The sequence below is a fragment of the Cherax quadricarinatus genome, chromosome 15 (assembly GCF_038502225.1).
Source record: "Cherax quadricarinatus isolate ZL_2023a chromosome 15, ASM3850222v1, whole genome shotgun sequence".
NCBI classification, from domain to species: domain Eukaryota; kingdom Metazoa; phylum Arthropoda; class Malacostraca; order Decapoda; family Parastacidae; genus Cherax; species Cherax quadricarinatus.
In genome coordinates, this window is record NC_091306.1 from 23,658,268 (window position 1) to 23,678,677 (window position 20,410).

Genomic DNA, 20,410 nt, shown 5'->3' on the forward strand with positions numbered 1-20,410 from the left:
CCACTTAGTACCTTGTGGGAGCACCAGTTCAATTGAGTGCCAGCTAGAGCAAATAGCATGGCAAACACCAGGGATTCACTGATGTCATGTCGCATTAACACTCCCCTTTTAAGAGGAAAGTAAAAATAGGTTAGATAAATACATGAGTGGGTGTGGGTGGGTGTGAGTTGGACCTGACTAGCTTGTGCTACTAGGTCTGATGCCATGCTCCTTCCTTCAGTGGATGTGACCTGACTTGGTGGGTCATTGGTCTAAGCTGGGGGGTGACATGGACCTGCCTTTCATGGGCCAGTAGGCCTGCTGTAGTGTTCCTTCTTTCTCATGTTTTTATGCATTTAGCTGGCTGGCTGGCTTTGGCTGTCTCTGTCTATATCACTGTATATCTGTCTATATCTCTGTCTATCTCTCTACCTCTCACATGTACACATCAGTACAGTTATTATACATAGTGTAAATTACCTAGGATAACCCAAAAATTTCAGGCAGAGTGCTATACTGTGCTTGTAGATATAAGACATAAATAACCATGACGCAGTGTGCATTTTTACTTGTTCAGGAATCAGGGAGCGGCTCACAAACCAACAGTTTTACAGCCACTCCTTGAGACAGCAGACAGAAAGAAAGACACACAAGGCAGACACAAAGATAGATAAGCAGAGCTAGACAGACAGACAGACAGGCATGTTTGTGTGTAACAGTGAAAACAAATAAAGTGAGGGTTCCCTGGAGCAGTGCTCATTTATCAAGTGTCACTGGGCTGTCAACAGTTTATGGACACTTGTCATAACAGCATTCTTCAAGGAGTTTCATATATACTTCAGGTACACACAGACAGACAGATAAGCAAAGCTAGACAGACAGATAAGCAGAGCTAGACAGACAGATAAGCAGAGCTAGACAGATAAGCAGAGACAGACAGACAGATAGAGACAGATAAGCAGAGCTAGACAGATAAGCAGAGACAGACAGACAGATAGAGACAATCAGATAGATACAGACAGACAGACATGTTTGTGTGTAACAGTGAAAACAAATAAAGCGAGGGTTCCCTGAGTGAACATAAGAACATAAGAAAGAAGGAACACTGCAGCAGGCCTACTGGCCCATGTGAGGCAGGTCCAAGTCTCCTACCAGCTTAAGCCAATGCACCCAACTTAGTCAGGTCACATCACATTCACTTAAGGAAGGAACACGGCAACTGACCTAGTAGCACAAGCTAATCAGGTCCAACTCACACCCACCCACACCCACTCATGTATTTATCTACCCTAATTTTAAAACTACAGAACGTTTTAGCCTCTATAACTGTCCTTGGGAGTTTGTTCCACTCATCCACAACTCTGTTACCAAACCAGTGCTTTCCTATATCCTTCCTAAATTCTACTGAATGTACAGCAATGCATGCAACCATATGACCTGTCTTTGTAATACTCATTTGTGCTTTATTTTTATCTGTTTACAATAATGTTTTATCACTGATTACATCATTGCTTAGTTAATCTTAAGTTAATTTTAAGCCTGCCCGTAATGCTATGCATACAAGTAGCTTTGGCATGCTGCTCTTACCTGTATTTTTTTGTACCTCTGTATGTATGTTCAAATTATTAAATAAATAAATAAATAAATTGCTGAGAGTCCTGTCTAGGCTAGATATTTTCAGCACGCTATTTACATCCCCTTTATTTATTCCAGTCTTCCATTTATACACCTCAATCATATTCCCCCAAATTCTATGCTTTTCTAGAGAGTGCAGATTCAGGGCCCTCAGTCTATCCTTATAGGGAAGGTTTCTGATACATGGGATCAACTTTGTCATCCTCCTTTGTATGTTTTCCAGAGCATTTATATCCATTCTGTAATACGGTGACCAAAACTGTGCAGCATAATCTAAATGAGGCCTAACCAAGGATATATAAAGTTGAAGAACAACCTGAGGACTCTTATTATTTATGCTTCTTGATATGAAGCCAAGGATTCTGTTAGCTTTATTACGAACACTTATGCACTGTTGTCTTGGTTTCAGATTACTGCTAACCAGAATTCCTAATTCTACATTATTTAGTTTATATGTGGCATGGTTATTGTACTGTCCCACATTTAGAACTTTCCATTTGTCTGTATTAAACTGCATCTGCCACTTCTCCGACCACTGCATCAGTCTATTCAAATCTTCCTGGAGTGACCTAATGTCCTTTTTTTATTATTTATTATCACACTGGCCGATTCCCACCAAGGCAGGGTGGCCCGAAAAAGAAAAACTTTCACCATCATTCACTCCATCACTGTCTTGCCAGAAGGGTGCTTTACACTACAGTTTTTAAACTGCAACATTAACACCCCTCCTTCAGAGTGCAGGCACTGTACTTCCCATCTCCAGGACTCAAGTCCGGCCTGCCGGTTTCCCTGAACCCCTTCATAAATGTTACTTTGCTCACACTCCAACAGCACGTCAAGTATTAAAAACCATTTGTCTCCATTCACTCCTATCAAACACGCTCACGCATGCCTGCTGGAAGTCCAAGCCCCTCGCACACAAAACCTCCTTTACCCCCTCCCTCCAACCCTTCCTAGGCCGACCCCTACCCCGCCGTCCTTCCACTACAGACTGATACACTCTTGAAGTCATTCTGTTTCGCTCCATTCTCTCTACATGTCCGAACCACCTCAACAACCCTTCCTCAGCCCTCTGGACAACAGTTTTGGTAATCCCGCACCTCCTCCTAACTTCCAAACTACGAATTCTCTGCATTATATTCACACCACACATTGCCCTCAGACATGACATCTCCACTGCCTCCAGCCTTCTCCTCGCTGCAACATTCATCACCCACGCTTCACACCCATATAAGAGCGTTGGTAAAACTATACTCTCATACATTCCCCTCTTTGCCTCCAAGGACAAAGTTCTTTGTCTCCACAGACTCCTAAGTGCACCACTCACTCTTTTTCCCTCATCAATTCTATGATTCACCTCATCTTTCATAGACCCATCCGCTGACACGTCCACTCCCAAATATCTGAATACATTCACCTCCTCCATACTCTCTCCCTCCAATCTGATATTCAATCTTTCATCACCTAATCTTTTTGTTATCCTCATAACCTTACTCTTTCCTGTATTCACCTTTAATTTTCTTCTTTTGCACACCCTACCAAATTCATCCACCAATCTCTGCAGCTTCTCTTCAGAATCTCCCAAGAGCACAGTGTCATCAGCAAAGAGCAGCTGTGACAACTCCCACTTTGTGTGTGATTCTTTATCTTTTAACTCCACGCCTCTTGCCAAGACCCTCGCATTTACTTCTCTTACAACCCCATCTATAAATATATTAAACAACCACGGTGACATCACACATCCTTGTCTAAGGCCTACTTTTACTGGGAAAAAATTTCCCTCTTTCCTACATACTCTAACTTGAGCCTCACTATCCTCGTAAAAACTCTTCACTGCTTTCAGTAACCTACCTCCTACCCCATACACTTGCAACATCTGCCACATTGCCCCCCTATCCACCCTGTCATACGCCTTTTCCAAATCCATAAATGCCACAAAGACCTCTTTAGCCTTATCTAAATACTGTTCACTTATATGTTTCACTTATATGTCCTTGTCAGAATGAATTTGACGGCTTATTTTGGTGTCATCAGCAAACTTGATTATGCCGCTCTTTATGCCCTTATCTATGTTGTTTATGTAGATTGTGAACAACAGGGGGCCCAACACTGACCCCTGTGGAACCCCGCTCGTGACGCTTCCCCACTCTGATTTCTCCTCATTTATGCAAACTCTCTGCTGCCTATTTGTCAACCATGCCTCTATCCAGGAAAAAATTTCTCCTCCTATTCCATGTGCTTTAATTTTCCTCAATAGTCTCTGATGAGGGACCCTGTCAAAAGCCTTACTGAAGTCCATATACACAATATCATATTCATTACCATGATCTACCTCCTCAAATACCTTAGTGAAAAAAGTTAATAAATTCATAAGGCAGGAACGCCCCTTTGTAAAACCATGCTAAGATTCGTTGATTAAATTATGCTTTTCAAGGTGGCTACAAACTGCCTGGGCAATTATTGATTCCATAAATTTTCCCACTATGGAGGTTAGGCTTATTGGTCTGTAGTTCGAAGCTAAGGACCTGTCACCTGCTTTGAAAATAGGTATCACATTTGCCATTTTCCACTTATCTGGCACCATGCCACTTTGTAGTGATATGTTGAAAAGATTAGCCAAAGGTTTGCTAAGCTCCTCTTTACATTCCTTTAGAACCCTTGTGTACAGTTCATCAGGCCCTGGGGATTTGTTAGGTTTTAATTTATCTATTTGCCTAAGAACCATGTCACTTGTGACCCTAATTGTGCATAGTTTATTATTGTCCTGTTCTACATAATTTATTATTTCTGGAATATTGCTAGTATCTTCCTGTGTAAAAACTGAGAGGAAGTATGTGTTAAAAATTCTACACATTTCCTTATCATTGTCCGTGAGCTGACCTGAGTAACTTTTGAGTGGGCCTATCTTGTCCCTGGTCTTACTTCTGTATACCTGAAAGAATCCTTTTGGGTTAGTCTTCGATTCTCTTGCAACTTTACCCTCATAATCTCTTTTTGCTTTTCTTATTCCCTTTTTTATTTCTCTCTTTAACTGAATATATTGATTTCTTAATTGCCCCTCTCCTCTTTTGATTTGCCTATATATGCCTCTTTTTTGACCAATTATATGTTTTAATCTATTGTTCATCCATTTAGGATAATTTTTGTTTGATCTGATTTCCCTATTTGGAACATAAATTGTCTGAGAAGCTAGAACTATGCCCTGAAAAACGTCATATTGGCAATCATCACCACCTACCTGACCCATAGTCAGGTCATTCCAGTTCAGTCCATCCAAGTAATTTTTCAGTCCTATGAAATCAGCCAAGCAGAAGTCAGGGACAGAGACTTGATTACCATTATTAGGGGAATTCCATGATATATTAAAACTGAGTGATTTGTGATCATTTTACCCAAGCTCATCATTAACCTCAAGATTATTAATTAGTGTTTCCCTGCTGGCAAGAACCAAGTCAAGCAGGTTATTTCCTCTAGTTGGTTCTGTCACAAACTGTTTTAAAAAACAATCCTGAATCATATCAAGAAAGTCACCTGACTCTAAATTTCCTGTCAAATTGCTCCAGTCAATCTGTCTATAGTTGAAATCTCCCATTAGCACAACATTTTCGTATGCAGATGCCTTACGATTTTCGTCCCATAGAAGTTTACTGCACTCCCTATCAAGATTTGGAGCCCTGTTAATCACACCCAAAATTAGTTTTTCACATCTATTGAGAAGCTGTAACCAAACAGATTCAGTGGCTGACGCTTCTAATTTTATATCTTGTCTAACACAACAATTTAAATTGTTTCTAACGTACATCGTTACTCCACCACCCTTCCTGTTGACCCTGTCAGTATGGAATAATTTATAGCCTTGTATGTGACATTTAGAAGGCATCTCTCTGTCTTTCAGATTGAGCCAGGTCTCTGTTATAGCAATAATATCTATGTTTCCTCCACTTGCAATTAATCTTAGCTCATCTATCTTATTTCTTACACTCGTGCTATTAGTATAGTAAACCTTAAGGGAGCTAGTCCCTTGCTGCCCTCTGCTGTCCCCTTTTATTTGCTGACCTGATCTATTGTCTTTATAACTTCATGATGAATGTCTTTTATACATTTACTGTTTTCAACCCTAGTGTTGCAACCTTCCTGTTTCCCACACACACCCATACCTCTATCTTCTATCAGTTTAAAATCCTAGGCATTTCAGCAATGGCCCCCTCAATTGAGTTTGCAAGTGCTACCACCCCTGCCCCAGAGAGATGTCATATATACATATCATGTTTGCCATAAAAGTTGTCCCAGTTGTCAATGAATGGGATTGCAAGATCCTTGCAGCATCTGTCTAGCCAGGAATTTACACCAATTGCCCTAGACAACCATTCATTACCCACTCCCTTTCTAGGCAAGATGCTACATATGATTGGGACCCCTCCCTTAGACTTAATTAAGTTTATAGCTGACCTGTACTTATCTAGCAGCTCTTCTCTCCTACCCTTCCCAATATCATTTCCACCAGCATTAAGACAGATAATGGGCTTGTTCCCATTACCTGACATAATATTATCTAGCCTGAACATTAAAATGGTATAAAATACCGACAGGTTTTTATACCATTTACACCAGCTCCAGGGAAGCACACTCTTTCTCTCATCTTCTTATTCCTGTTACAGAAAGCACGGTCCATATATCTTACCTGAGAGTCACCAACCACAAGAATGCGCTTGCCTCTATTAGCAGGGGCAGTAGTACCCTTCACTGGCCACTGAAGTACATTCATCCTGAAGTACAGAGAAGTGATTTCCTACCTTCAAATCTTCACTCTTAACTTTCCTTATTTTGATGCTCCTCCCATTACTGGGAACCACTCGCCACTTGTAGCAGGTGCTGGACTGCACCTCACTGCTGGTAGCCGTTACTACCATCCCACCTACAGCCTCCTCGCAGCGAGTGACAGACTGCACCTCACTGCTAGAAGCCTCATTCCCCTCAACCACTCCAGCCACCTCACACTCACTCCCAGACCCATTGAGGTGGACCTTCAGCCTCCTAATCTCCTCCTGGAGAAGCAGGACTTCCTCCTTCAACACCCCAACCTCGGATCTTAAAACCATGCAAAAGCAAGCCATGGCTTTGTAACCGTCCACACTAATCCCCAAGGCAGCTCAGGGTCTGTAACCTCACGTGACGACTGACCACATTCATCAAGTGTCACTGCCTGTTAGCAGTTTACTAACACTTGTCATAACACCATGCTTCAAGATATACTCCAGCATGTCTGAAACATTGCTGGAACCTATAAACAGTGTATATATTTCTAGACAATAGTAAATGACCCAGGCAGGTGAAAATGTTCACCTGTCAGTGTGATTGTGAACTTGAGTACTATTTCAGTACCTAATATTAATGTCAAAACAAAGATTGGCTGTGAAATCACAAGAACTATTATAAATTGTAATTATCAGAACATAAACAATATATAAATTAAAATAAAAACGAGAAGAAAAGGTGTATCGGCAACACTTTTTTTTATCCTATAACGTGTAGAAAAATGTGTTCAGTATTTTTTTTTTTTTTAATATTTGGAGCGCTACACGAGTGAACGTAGATCTAAGTTTGGGTAGTTTAAGGGTTAAAAATAAATTCAGAATCATTAATTTTGTGTCTTCTGTTATGGAGAGTTGTTCTGGCAGATTTACCCAAAACCTTAGTAATTATCCTGGCAAGTCTTCATTTGCTTTTCTTTCACCATAACATTGTTTATTTTCAGTGTTTCACCACGTTTGAACATTCTTTTTATTTTCATAGAGAGCTTGAATCCTTAATCCATTACATGGTCAAAATCACTCTTTGCACCAACTTGTGCAGTGTTTTAAGGACTTTGTTAAGTCCGGTAAGAATTGTTTAATTCGGACCATCTAAAGTGACTATTGTAATTGCATTTGTTTGTTTTTTTATTGATAATATTTGAAAATTATCAAAATTATTTTTATACACCTAAATTTAATTATTTTACAATGATAAATATATTGATGTATGTTTCCTCACTGTCTTTATATACCATGGCATTACAAATATGCATATGACAGTAATTTCTGAAGTTTTTCAAAAACATTTCGAGTTGTATTATTTAGACTCATGCTCACCATGTCTCAAGGCTGTCACTAACACATTGGTATTTCTCAGGCCCATGCCCACCATGTCCCAAGACTGTCACTAACACATGCCACTGTGGACAACAGCCTCCACAGACTCGACGTTGCTCTTCCAAAACCTGGTCATGTGGTCAGGTGTGTGGAAGAACTCTCACTTGTGACCAGCACACCTGCCAAGATGCTTGCCATCCTGGAGAATGTAAACCATGTCCTAGACAGTCTCTTCAGGCATGTTGTTGTAGGAACACCACTCAGCTTAGAGAATGTGCCAACCCAGTCTGGCATTGTGATAAGGTGTGTTTCTGTTCTATACAGTTTTCTTTAAACCTGTATAAATTCATAATATTCAAGCTCAGTGTAAGAGTCGTAAAGAAATGGAATGAGCTAAACAGTGACAAAGCAGTAACCAGCTCACTACAGGAGTTTGAATATATATACACTTCAGTAGCTCTTCTTAATCCTTTCAGTGTTGGACCCGTTGTACTTTGGCTTTGAAGCCAGGGTCTGTCCTGTTGTACTATGCCATGAACTCAGCTCAGATAAGCTGTGAGCGGTAAATTTAGGCCTAGATATGAAAGAATGGATCTATGCGATAAGTGTGCACCATATTAAAGAAATCCTGCAGCACGCAGTGCATAATGAGAAAAAAAATTGCAAACTGTGTTTTTGGTTTAAAACTGCAACTTTATGGTTTTTATGGTTGTATTTTCTGTTTCTTGGTCTCATTTGATAGAATGGAAGATATATTATAGAAATGGAGATGATTTTGAATGGTTTCTTGACTGAAAGTAGCTTGAAACTGAACTCAAAGTAGCAGAAATGTTAAATTTTTGCCGATATTCCAGAGTACACAAATGATATCACTTGTCTCAAGAAATCGTAATGACACGATTGCAAACAAACCATACCCCCGGCCGGGATTGAACCTGCGGTCATAGAGTCTCAAAACTCCAGCCCGTCGCGTTAGCCACTAGACCAGCTAGCCACAATAAGATTCATCCAACTAGGTATATTTCTACACCATAGGAAGGTTAGCACAGGCACCACTGTGACCACAAATGCAAGTTTTTACAGACGAATCTCCAGCTAGCGTGGCCGTGACGAACTCTTGCTGAAGTCCCTTCACTGCCGTCAACATGACTCAAGAAATCGTAATGACACGATTGCAAACAAACCATACCCCCGGCCGGGATTGAACCCGTGGTCATAGAGTCTCGAAACTCCAGCCCGTCGCGTTAGCCACTAGACCAGCTAGCCACAATAAGATTCATCCAACTAGGTATATTTCTACACCATAGGAAGGTTAGCACAGGCACCACTGTGACCACAAATGCAAGTTTTTACAGACGAATCTCCAGCTAGCGTGGCTGTGACGAACTCTAGCTCAAGTCCCTTCACTGCCGGTGCCTGTGCTAACCTTCCTATGGTGTAGAAATATACCTAGTTGGATGAATCTTATTGTGGCTAGCTGGTCTAGTGGCTAACGCGACGGGCTGGAGTTTCAAGACTCTATGACCGCGGGTTCAATCCCGGCCGGGGGTATGGTTTGATATCACTTGTCAAACATACATCCAACTGGCCAGTCTGATATGCATTTAGGAATGCACTGACATTATTTATTTAATTATTGCAGTAATATAGTAGTCTGCATAACTGTAAATCTATTTTTTGTGTGAGTAAAATTTCAAAATGGAAAGCAAGCGTAAGTTTTTGAATTTTGTGTGAAATTGGCCAAATTACTGATTTCTGATCACTTTATTAGGTAGTTAAATAGGTAAATGGGCAGCTTCTTGTTCTCACTCGATAGAATAGAAGGAATACTAGTAAAATAGCTATGAGTTTGGTTGACTGGAACAATGGAATTAGCTATAAATAGGGAGCATAGTGGGCAAAATTGCCAAAATGCAAGTATTGCCACTACAGGAGGCCCTCCACATTCGCGAGGGTTATGTGATCAAGAACCCCGTGAATCTTGAAAATTTGCGAATGTTTTGTGCGCAAATATGATGTAGGGATATGTAATACTGTAGCGTTTGCAAATGTTTTGATGCGCAAATATATTGTAGGGAAATATAATGATAGCATTTACTTAGCCTGACAATACTGCTTCCTTAACCTATTGAACTACGAACAATCATAAAACGCATGAAAACACCGTAAAATATTGTATATACATGTTATGTATATACAATGTGCATTTGTTTGGTAAATATGATTGGGTGGCTGGGCATTCGCAAATGTTCGATGCTCGCGAAAGTGGAACTTGTGAAAGTGGAGGGCTAGCTGTACCACTAACTTTGCGAGAGCGTAACTCCATAAGTTTTCTGTTAAATTTCGTACTTTTGGTTTTATTACCTTCGGAAAAAGATTCTCTTGTGCTTCATAAGATAATTTTTTTTTTTTTAATTCTTTGAGCCTGAGAGCATGTTTGAGATCAGGGGTCTCGACCGTGAAAGGGTTAACACAAATCAGTTAAAAGTTAGAGTATGGACCAAGAATTAGAGTAGAGCTTGCCCACCCCTCCTCTCTGCAAACACAGATAGGTACAGTATTTACAAATACCAGGGAGATAATAGGCTACAGTATTGGGAGATACAGCCAACACCTGAGTCTTTGACCCAATCACCTTGTATAAGCATGTTTTATACTCTCTTCTTTTATCTGCTGAAGAGGACCTCAGCTGTAGGTTGAAATGTACAACCAGTCTCTCTCACATGTTTTATTGTAAACAAGTGAGTTTTCTTGCAACATTGATGATGTTCATTGCATTTCAACAACCATTATATATTTATAACATCATATATACTATGCTGTATCATTATAAATATATTTGTAGCATTACATACAAACCCAGTATATTTAATCTTTTTTATAATTATAGGTGTGTAATAAACGATACAGATGTGGGCACCATTCATGCAAGAAAGTGTGTCACAGTGGAGAATGTGGTAAATGTCCGGAAAGTGGCGTTCGCACATGTCCTTGTGGAAAAACGTTTCATACTCTTCCCTGCACACAAGACATCCCAGCTTGTGGTGATACCTGTGGAAAAGAGCTGGCTTGTGGAGTGCACTTTTGTGCTGAACGCTGCCATAAAGGAGCATGCCCTACTGTAAGAGTTGACCTTAATTTTTAATACCTCTTGGTTAATTTAGATATTAAATGACCACCACTCTATGGAGAATTTTTAAAACAAAATTACCTACTGTACTGTACAGTAGACCATTATATTACACAAATTTATTTGCCATGTTCTGTTGATTGCACTTTTGAAAAACTGCGGCACACTTGTATACAACACTGTAAAATTAAACTTACACGGTTCTGTTTGCTGGTGTGGAAAAAATTTCTCCAGCTCAAGCTGCCGCCTTGTTGTGGGTCAGCAGGGGAGACCTCCCACCATCCCCTGCCACCCCCAATGCTCCCACCACCACCATCCCAGCCTTCGTGAATTCGTGTTCAGTTCCATTCTGTCTTAGGAGCTAGCTGTGTTTGTGAATTGTGTTGTGATCTTTTAATTACCATATCTTGTATCTGCCATACCAATCATGGTACCCAGTAGGCATACCAGTGTTGCTGAAAGTGGCAAGAAAAGGCATAAGCATTTAAGTCTTAGAGTTAATGAAGAAAATAGAGATATTAGACAAGAGATAGCCTGTGACGGTAATGAAGCTTCCCTGTGCAATTAAAAAGAAAGAGGTAAATGTGTGAGTTTGTGTGATGAATAACTGACTAATTTACTGACTTGACTGATTTACTGACTGACTGACTTGATTGATTTACTAACTGACTGGCTTAGACTTTTTCACTGAGGAGGACCCTGATGCTTTACCCTCAGTTGTAAAATGTACTGCGGGGTAAAATAGAACAGAATCCATTACGTAATTTATGCACGCTCCAGTACAACCATTGACTTCAGTACTAGCCCAGTAGGGCCATAGCATAACTCTCCACTCTCTTCGCAATCATCCACAAACACCAGCACCCACAATTTAAGGTAAGAAATGCTATTATTTCTGTTGCATTTGTGATCTTAAGCAGTAAAAACATTATACATCACGACAGTGAACTACAATTACGTATTCACTTTTATTTTTGTAAGATCTGGAGGTCTAAAAAAAAGTTGTTTGGCTTTTTTGGGGCTCCCAGGAACATAATCCTATTTTTCCCTTAAGTTCTTCAGTTTAATTAACATGGATTTACGTAACACAGCATTTTTAGGAATGTAACTACCATGTAATATAACGATATACTGTATATCATATTTTTATTTATCATATTCTAGTGTGTGTAGTGATTTTAAACATTAGTGTTATTTTCAGTACAGCCTCTCCTCGCTTAGCGACGTACTCATTTACAACGCCTTGGACTTACGACGAGCTCTCTGACCAGTATTCATACCTAAATAATGTATATTAGAGCTGATTTCCTCTATTCTATTTATTTCAGTATACAGTACACTACTGAATAAACATTTAAAAATACAGTGGTACCTTGAGTTTTGAACAGCTCCCAACTCGAACAATTACGTAAGTGTATTTTTGTAACTGCTTTTGTAAGTGTATTCTTGGGGGTCTGAAACGGATTAATCTAATTTACATTATTCCTCGTGGGAACAAATTCGTTAGATATTGGCACTCAAACAGCCTTCTGGAAAGAATTAAGTTCATAACTCGAGACACCACTGTATACCAGAAATGCTGTAAATAGTGCAAAGGTGACATTAAACCAATATCAAAGATGGTTGATACAAACTCATTACCATTATAGTATGCTCCTCACTTAACAATGAATTTGTTTAATGACGTGGTCTCAGGAACAGAACTCCATCATTAAGTGAGGAGAGGCTATATGTAGTATTTAAAAAATAAACATAAAAGTAAATCTTGTTAGTGAATACGGTGGAACCTCGAGTTTCGTACTTAATCTGTTCCAGAAGCTAGTACTGAATTGAAATGTGCTAAAGTTAAAACAATATTTCCCATAAGAAATAATGTAAATCCAGTTAATCAGATCAAGACCCACAAAAATATTCACAAAAAATACATTTTTTAAAGAATAACTATAGTTTTATATACAGTGGACCCCCACATACTGCACGCATCGCATACCGTACAATCCACATACCGCTCGCTTTTTTCGCAAAAATTTTGCCTCGCATACCGCCCAAAAACCCGCTCACCGCCCTTCGTCCGAGACGCGTCCAATGTTCGGCCTGAGCCACGCTCACATGTTCCGCCGGTGGCATTGTTTACCAGCCAGCCTCCGCGGTAACATCCAAGCATACAATCGGAACATTTCGTATTATTACAGTGTTTTTGGTGATTTTTTCTGGAAAATAAGTGACCATGGGCCCCAAGAAAGCTTCTAGTGCCAACCCTACAGCAATAAGGGTGAGAATTACTATAGAGATGAAGAAAAAGATCATTGATAAGTATGAAAGTGGAGTGCATGTCTCCGAGCTGGCCAGGTTGTATAATAAACCCCAGTCAACCATCGCTACTATTGGTGGTACAGCTGCTGCTGTACCACTGTCAGCTGCTGCTGCACTGTCAGCTGCTGCTGCACTGTCAGCTGCTGCTGCTGTTGTACCACCGTCAGCTGCTGCTGCTGCTGTAGCATCGTCTGCTGCTGCTGTAGCATCGTCTGCTGCTGCTGTAGCATCGTCTGCTGCTGCTGTAGCATCGTCTGCTGCTGCTGTAGCATCGTCTGCTGCTGCTGTAGCATCGTTTGCTGCTGCTGTAGCATCGTCTGTTGCTGCTGTACCACCGTCAGCTGCTGCTGCTGCTGTAGCACCGTTGTTGGTGTGGCTTATTGAGAATACCAAGAAACAATTAACCCCAGAGGATTTGCCACCCAGGATAACCCAAAAAAGTCAGTGTCATCGAAGACTGTCTAACTTATTTCCATTGGGGTCCTTAATCTTGTCTCCCAGGATGCAACCCACACCAGTCGACTAACACCCAGGTGAACAGGGAAAAATGCCTGGAACTAGTGCTCATATTGGTGAATTTAGAGCCAGCAAAGGTTGGTTTGAGAGATTTAAGAATCGTAGTGGCATACACAGTGTGATAAGGCCTGTTCTGGAAGAAAATGCCAAACAGGACCTACAGTACTCAGGAGGAAAAGGCACTCCCAGGACACTGTCTCATCAGTCATTGCTGCATCTTCAATAAAGGTAAGTGTCATTTATTCTTCATTTAGTAGAGTAGTACATGCACAATATATATTGTGCATGTACTACTCTACTATTGTGCATGTATCCTTCTCTTTGTGTGTAGGAAAATGTATATTTCATGTGGTAAAAATTTTTTTTTCATACTTTTGGGTGTCTTGCACGGATTAATTTGATTTCCATTATTTCTTATGGGGAAAATTCATTCGCATACCGAACATTTCGCATAACAATCAGCCCTCTTGCACGGATTAAAGTCGCTATGCGGGGGTCCACTGTACAAACAAACAACACAGATAGATACATGGATATGCGTACTTACATTATATATATATATTTTTTTTTTTTTTTTTTTTCAACAAGTCGGTCGTCTCCCACCGAGGCAGGGTGACCCAAAAAAGAAAGAAAATCCCCAAAAAGAAAATACTTTCATCATCATTCAACACTTTCACCACACTCACACATTATCACTGCTTTTGCAGAGGTGCTCAGAATACAACAGCTTAGAAGCATATACGTATAAAGATACACAACATATCCCTCCAAACTGCCAATATCCCAAACCACTCCTTTAAAGTGCAGGCATTGTACTTCCCATTTCCAGGACTCAAGTCCGACTATATGAAAATAACCGGTTTCCCTGAATCCCTTCACTAAATATTACCCTGCTCACACTCCAACAGATCGTCAGGTCCCAAGTATCATTCGTCTCCATTCACTCCTATCTAACACGCTCATGCACGCTTGCTGGAAGTCCAAGCCCCTCGCCCACAAAACCTCCTTTACCCCCTCTTTCCAACCCTTTCGAGGACGACCCCTACCCCTCTTTCCTTCCCCTATAGATTTATATGCTTTCCATGTCATTCTACTTTGATCCATTCTCTCTAAATGACCAAACCACCTCAACAACCCCTCTTCTGCCCTCTGACTAATGCTTTTATTAACTCCACACCTTCTCCTAATTTCCACACTCCGAATTTTCTGCATAATATTTACACCACACATTGCCCTTAGACAGGACATCTCCACTGCCTCCAACCGTCTCCTCGCTGCTGCATTTACCACCCAAGCTTCACATCCATATAAGAGTGTTGGTACTACTATACTTACATACATTCCCTTCTTTGTCTCCATAGATAACGTTTTTTGACTCCACATATACCTCAACGCACCACTCACCTTTTTTCCCTCATCAATTCTATGATTAACCTCATCCTTCATAAATCCATCCGCCGACACGTCAACTCCCAAGTATCTGAAAACATTCACTTCTTCCATACTCCTCCTCCCCAATTTGATATCCAGTTTTTCTTTATCTAAATCATTTGATACCCTCATCACCTTACTCTTTTCTATGTTCACTTTCAACTTTCTACCTTTACACACATTCTCAAACTCATCCACTAACCTTTGCAATTTTTCTTTAGAATCTCCCATAAGCACAGTATCATCAGCAAAAAGTAACTGTGTCAATTCCCATTTTGAATTTGATTCCCCATAATTTAATCCCACCCCTCTCCCGAACACCCTAGCATTTACTTCTTTTACAACCCCATCTATAAATATATTAAACAACCATGGTGACATTACACATCCCTGTCTAAGACCTACTTTTACCGGGAAGTATTCTCCCTCTCTTCTACACACCCTAACCTGAGCCTCACTATCCTCATAAAAGCTCTTTACAGCATTTAGTAACTTACCACCTATTCCATATACTTGCAACATCTGCCACATTGCTCCTCTATCCACTCTATCATATGCCTTTTCTAAATCCATAAATGCAATAAAAACTTCCCTACCTTTATCTAAATACTGTTCACATATATGCTTCAATGTAAATACTTGATCTACACATCCCCTACCCACTCTGAAGCCTCCTTGCTCGTCCGCAATTCTACATTCTGTCTTACCTCTAATTCTTTCAATTATAACCCTACCGTATACTTTTCCTGGTATACTCAGTAAACTTATTCCTCTATAATTTTTGCAATCTCTTTTGTCCCCTTTCCCTTTATATAAAGGGACTATACATGCTCTCCGCCAATCCCTAGGTACCTTCCCCTCTTTCATACATTTATTAAACAAAAGTACCAACCACTCCAACACTATATCCCCCCCTGCTTTTAACATTTCTGTCATGATCCCATCAGTTCCAGCTGCTTTACCCCCTTTCATTCTACGTAATGCCTCATGTATCTCCACCACACTTACATTGTGCTCTTCTTCACTCCTAAAAGATGGTATACCTCCCTGGCCAGTGCATGAAATTACCGCCTCCCTTTCTTCCTTAACATTTAAAAGTTCCTCAAAATATTCTCGCCATCTACCTAATACCTCCCTCTCCCCATCTACTAACTCCCCTACTCTGTTTTTAACTGAAAAATCCATACTTTCCCTAGGCTTTCTTAACTTGTTTAACTCACTCCAAAATTTTTTCTTATTTTCATTAAAATTTCTTGACAGTGCCTCTCCCACTCTTTCATCTGCTCTCCTTTTGCAATCTCTCACCACTCTCTTCACCTTTCTTTTACTCTCCATATACTCTGCTCTTCTTATAACACTTCTGCTTTGTAAAAACCTCTCGTAAGCTACCTTTTTCTCTTTTATCACACCCTTTACTTCATCGTTCCACCAATCACTCCTCTTTCCTCCTGCCCCCACCCTCCTATAACCACAAACTTCTGCCCCACATTCTAATACTGCATTTTTAAAACTATTCCAACCCTCTTCAACACCCCCACTACTCATCTTTGCACTAGCCCACCTTTCTGCCAATAGTCGCTTATATCTCGCCCGAACTTCCTCCTCCCTTAGTTTATACACTTTCACCTCCCTCTTACTTGTTGTTGCCACCTTCCTCTTTTCCCATCTACCTCTTACTCTAACTGTAGCTACAACTAAATAATGATCCGATATATCAGTTGCCCCTCTATAAACATGTACATCCTGGAGCCTACCCATCAACCTTTTATCCACCAATACATAATCTAACAAACTACTTTCATTACGTGCTACATCATACCTTGTATATTTATTTATCCTCTTTTTCATAAAATATGTATTACTTATTACCAAATTTCTTTCTACACATAGCTCAATTAAAGGCTCCCCATTTACATTTACCCCTGGCACTCCAAATTTACCTACTACTCCCTCCATAACATTTTTACCCACTTTAGCATTGAAATCCCCAACCACCATTACTCTCACACTTGATTCAAAACTCCCCACGCATTCACTCAACATTTCCCAGAATCTCTCTCTCTCCTCTACACTTCTCTCTTCTCCAGGTGCATACACGCTTACTATAACCCACTTTTCACATCCAATCCTTATTTTACTCCACATAATCCTTGAATTTATACATTTGTAGTCCCTCTTTTCCTGCCATAGCTTATCCTTCAACATTATTGCTACTCCTTCTTTAGCTCTAACTCTATTTGAAACCCCTGACCTAATCCCATTTATTCCTCTCCATTGAAACTCTCCCACCCCCTTCAGCTTTGTTTCACTTAAAGCCAGGACATCCAGTTTCTTCTCATTCATAACATCCACAATCATCTCTTTCTTATCATTTGCACAACATCCACGCACATTCAGACTTCCCACTTTGACAATTTTCTTCTTCTTATTCTTTTTAGTAATCTTTACAGGAAAAGGGGTTACTAGCCCATTGTTCCCGGCATTTTAGTTGACTTTTACAACACGCATGGCTTACGGAGGAAAGATTCTTATTCCACTTCCCTATGGATATAAAAGGAAAAGTAATAAGACCAAGAGCTATTAAGATAAAATCAAAGAAAACTCAGATGAGTGTGTATAAATAAGATGAGTGTGTATAAATAAACGTGTACATGTATGTGTAGTGTGACCTAAGTGTAAGTAGAAGTAGCAAGACGTACCTGTAATCTTGCATATTTATGAGACAGACAAAAGACACCAGCAATCCTACCATCATGTAAAACAATTACAGGCTTTCGTTTTACCCTCACTTGGCAGGACGGTAGTACCTCCCTGGGTGGTTGCTGTCTACCAACCTACTACCTAATATATATATATATATATATATATATATATAATATATATATAATATATATATATATATATATATATATATATATATATATATATATTATATATATATATATATATATATATATACAGTGGACCCCCGGTTAACGATATTTTTTCACTCCAGAAGTATGTTCAGGTGCCAGTACTGACCGAATTTGTTCCCATAAGGAATATTGTGAAGTAGATTAGTCCATTTCAGACCCCCAAACATACACGTACAAACGCACTTACATAAATACACTTACATAATTGGTCGCATTCGGAGGTGATCGTTATGCGGGGGTCCACTGTGTGTGTGTGTATATATATATATATATATATATATATATATATGTATATATATATATATATATATTTATATATATATATATATATATATATATATATATATATATATATATATATATATATATATATACATATATATATATTTATTTCTTTTTTTTAACAAACCAGCCGTATCCAACCGAGGCAGGGTGGCCCAAAAAGAAAAACAAAAGTTTCTCTTTTCAAATGTAGTAATTTGTACAGGAGAAGGGGTTACTAGCCCCTTGTATCCGGCATTTTAGTCGCCTCTTACAACACGCATGGCTTACGGAGGAAGAATTCTGTTCCACTTCCCCATGGAGATAAGAGGAAATAAACAAGAACTAGAAAGAAAATAGCAGAAAACCCAGAGGGGTGTGTATATATATGCTTGTACATGTATGTGTAGTGTGACCTAAGTGTAAGTATAAGTAGCAAGATGTACCTGAAATCTTGCATGTTCATGAGACAGAAAAAAGGAGACCAGCAATCCTTCCATCATGTAAAACAATTACAGGCTTTCATTTTACACTCACTTGGCAGGACGGTAGTACTTCCCTGGGCGGTTGCTGTCTACCAACCTACTACCTAGGATATATATATATATATATATATATATATATTTTTATTTTTTTATTATTTATTTATTATCACACCGGCCGATTCCCACCAAGGCAGGGTGGCCCGAAAAAGAAAAACTTTCACCATCATTCACTCCATCACTGTCTTGCCAGAAGGGTGCTTTACACTACAGTTTTTAAACTGCAACATTAACACCCCTCCTTCAGAGTGCAGGCACTGTACTTCCCATCTCCAGGACTCAAGTCCGGCCTGCCGGTTTCCCTGAATCCCTTCATAAATGTTACTTTGCTCACACTCCAACAGCACGTCAAGTATTAAAAACCATTTGTCTCCATTCACTCCTATCAAACACGCTCACGCATGCCTGCTGGAAGTCCAAGCCCCTCGCACACAAAACCTCCTTTACCCCCTCCCTCCAACCCTTCCTAGGCCGACCCCTACCCCGCCTTCCTTCCACTACAGACTGATACACTCTTGAAGTCATTCTGTTTCGCTCCATTCTCTCTACATGTCCGAACCACCTCAACAACCCTTCCTCAGCCCTCTGGACAACAGTTTTGGTAATCCCGCACCTCCTCCTAACTTCCAAACTACGAATTCTCTGCATTATATTCACACCACACATTGCCCTCAGACATGACATCTCCACTGCCTCCAGCCTTCTCCTCGCTGCAACATTCATCACCCACGCTTCACACCCATATAAGAGCGTTGGTAAAACTATACTCTCATACATTCCCCTCTTTGCCTCCAAGGACAAAGTTCTTTGTCTCCACAGACTCCTAAGTGCACCACTCACTCTTTTTCCCTCATCAATTCTATGATTCACCTCATCTTTCATAGACCCATCCGCTGACACGTCCACTCCCAAATATCTGAATACGTTCACCTCCTCCATACTCTCTCCCTCCAATCTGATATTCAATCTTTCATCACCTAATCTTTTTGTTATCCTCATAACCTTACTCTTTCCTGTATTCACCTTTAATTTTCTTCTTTTGCACACCCTACCAAATTCATCCACCAATCTCTGCAACTTCTCTTCAGAATCTCCCAAGAGCACAGTGTCATCAGCAAAGAGCAGCTGTGACAACTCCCACTTTGTGTGTGATTCTTTATCTTTTAACTCCACGCCTCTTGACAAGACCCTCGCATTTACTTCTCTTACAACCCCATCTATAAATATATTAAACAACCACGGTGACATCACACATCCTTGTCTAAGGCCTACTTTTACTGGGAAAAAATTTCCCTCTTTCCTACATACTCTAACTTGAGCCTCACTATCCTCGTAAAAACTCTTCACTGCTTTCAGTAACCTACCTCCTACACCATACACTTGCAACATCTGCCACATTGCCCCCCTATCCACCCTGTCATACGCCTTTTCCAAATCCATAAATGCCACAAAGACCTCTTTAGCCTTATCTAAATACTGTTCACTTATATGTTTCACTGTAAACACCTGGTCCACACACCCCCTACCTTTCCTAAAGCCTCCTTGTTCATCTGCTAT

General features: G+C 40.1%; 1 protein-coding gene across 2 annotated transcripts in view; it reads left to right on the top strand.

The window, feature by feature from the left end:
• The window catches only part of LOC128692007 (NF-X1-type zinc finger protein NFXL1), a 204,499-nt gene that overhangs the window by 83,557 nt on the left and 100,532 nt on the right, over positions 1–20,410 (top strand). For both annotated transcript variants that reach the window (XM_070085222.1, XM_070085223.1), the window contains 2 exons: positions 7,786–8,048; positions 10,636–10,866. In XM_070085222.1, coding sequence (XP_069941323.1) covers positions 7,786–8,048; positions 10,636–10,866 — 494 coding nt within the window. The remainder of the gene's footprint in view (positions 1–7,785; positions 8,049–10,635; positions 10,867–20,410) is intronic.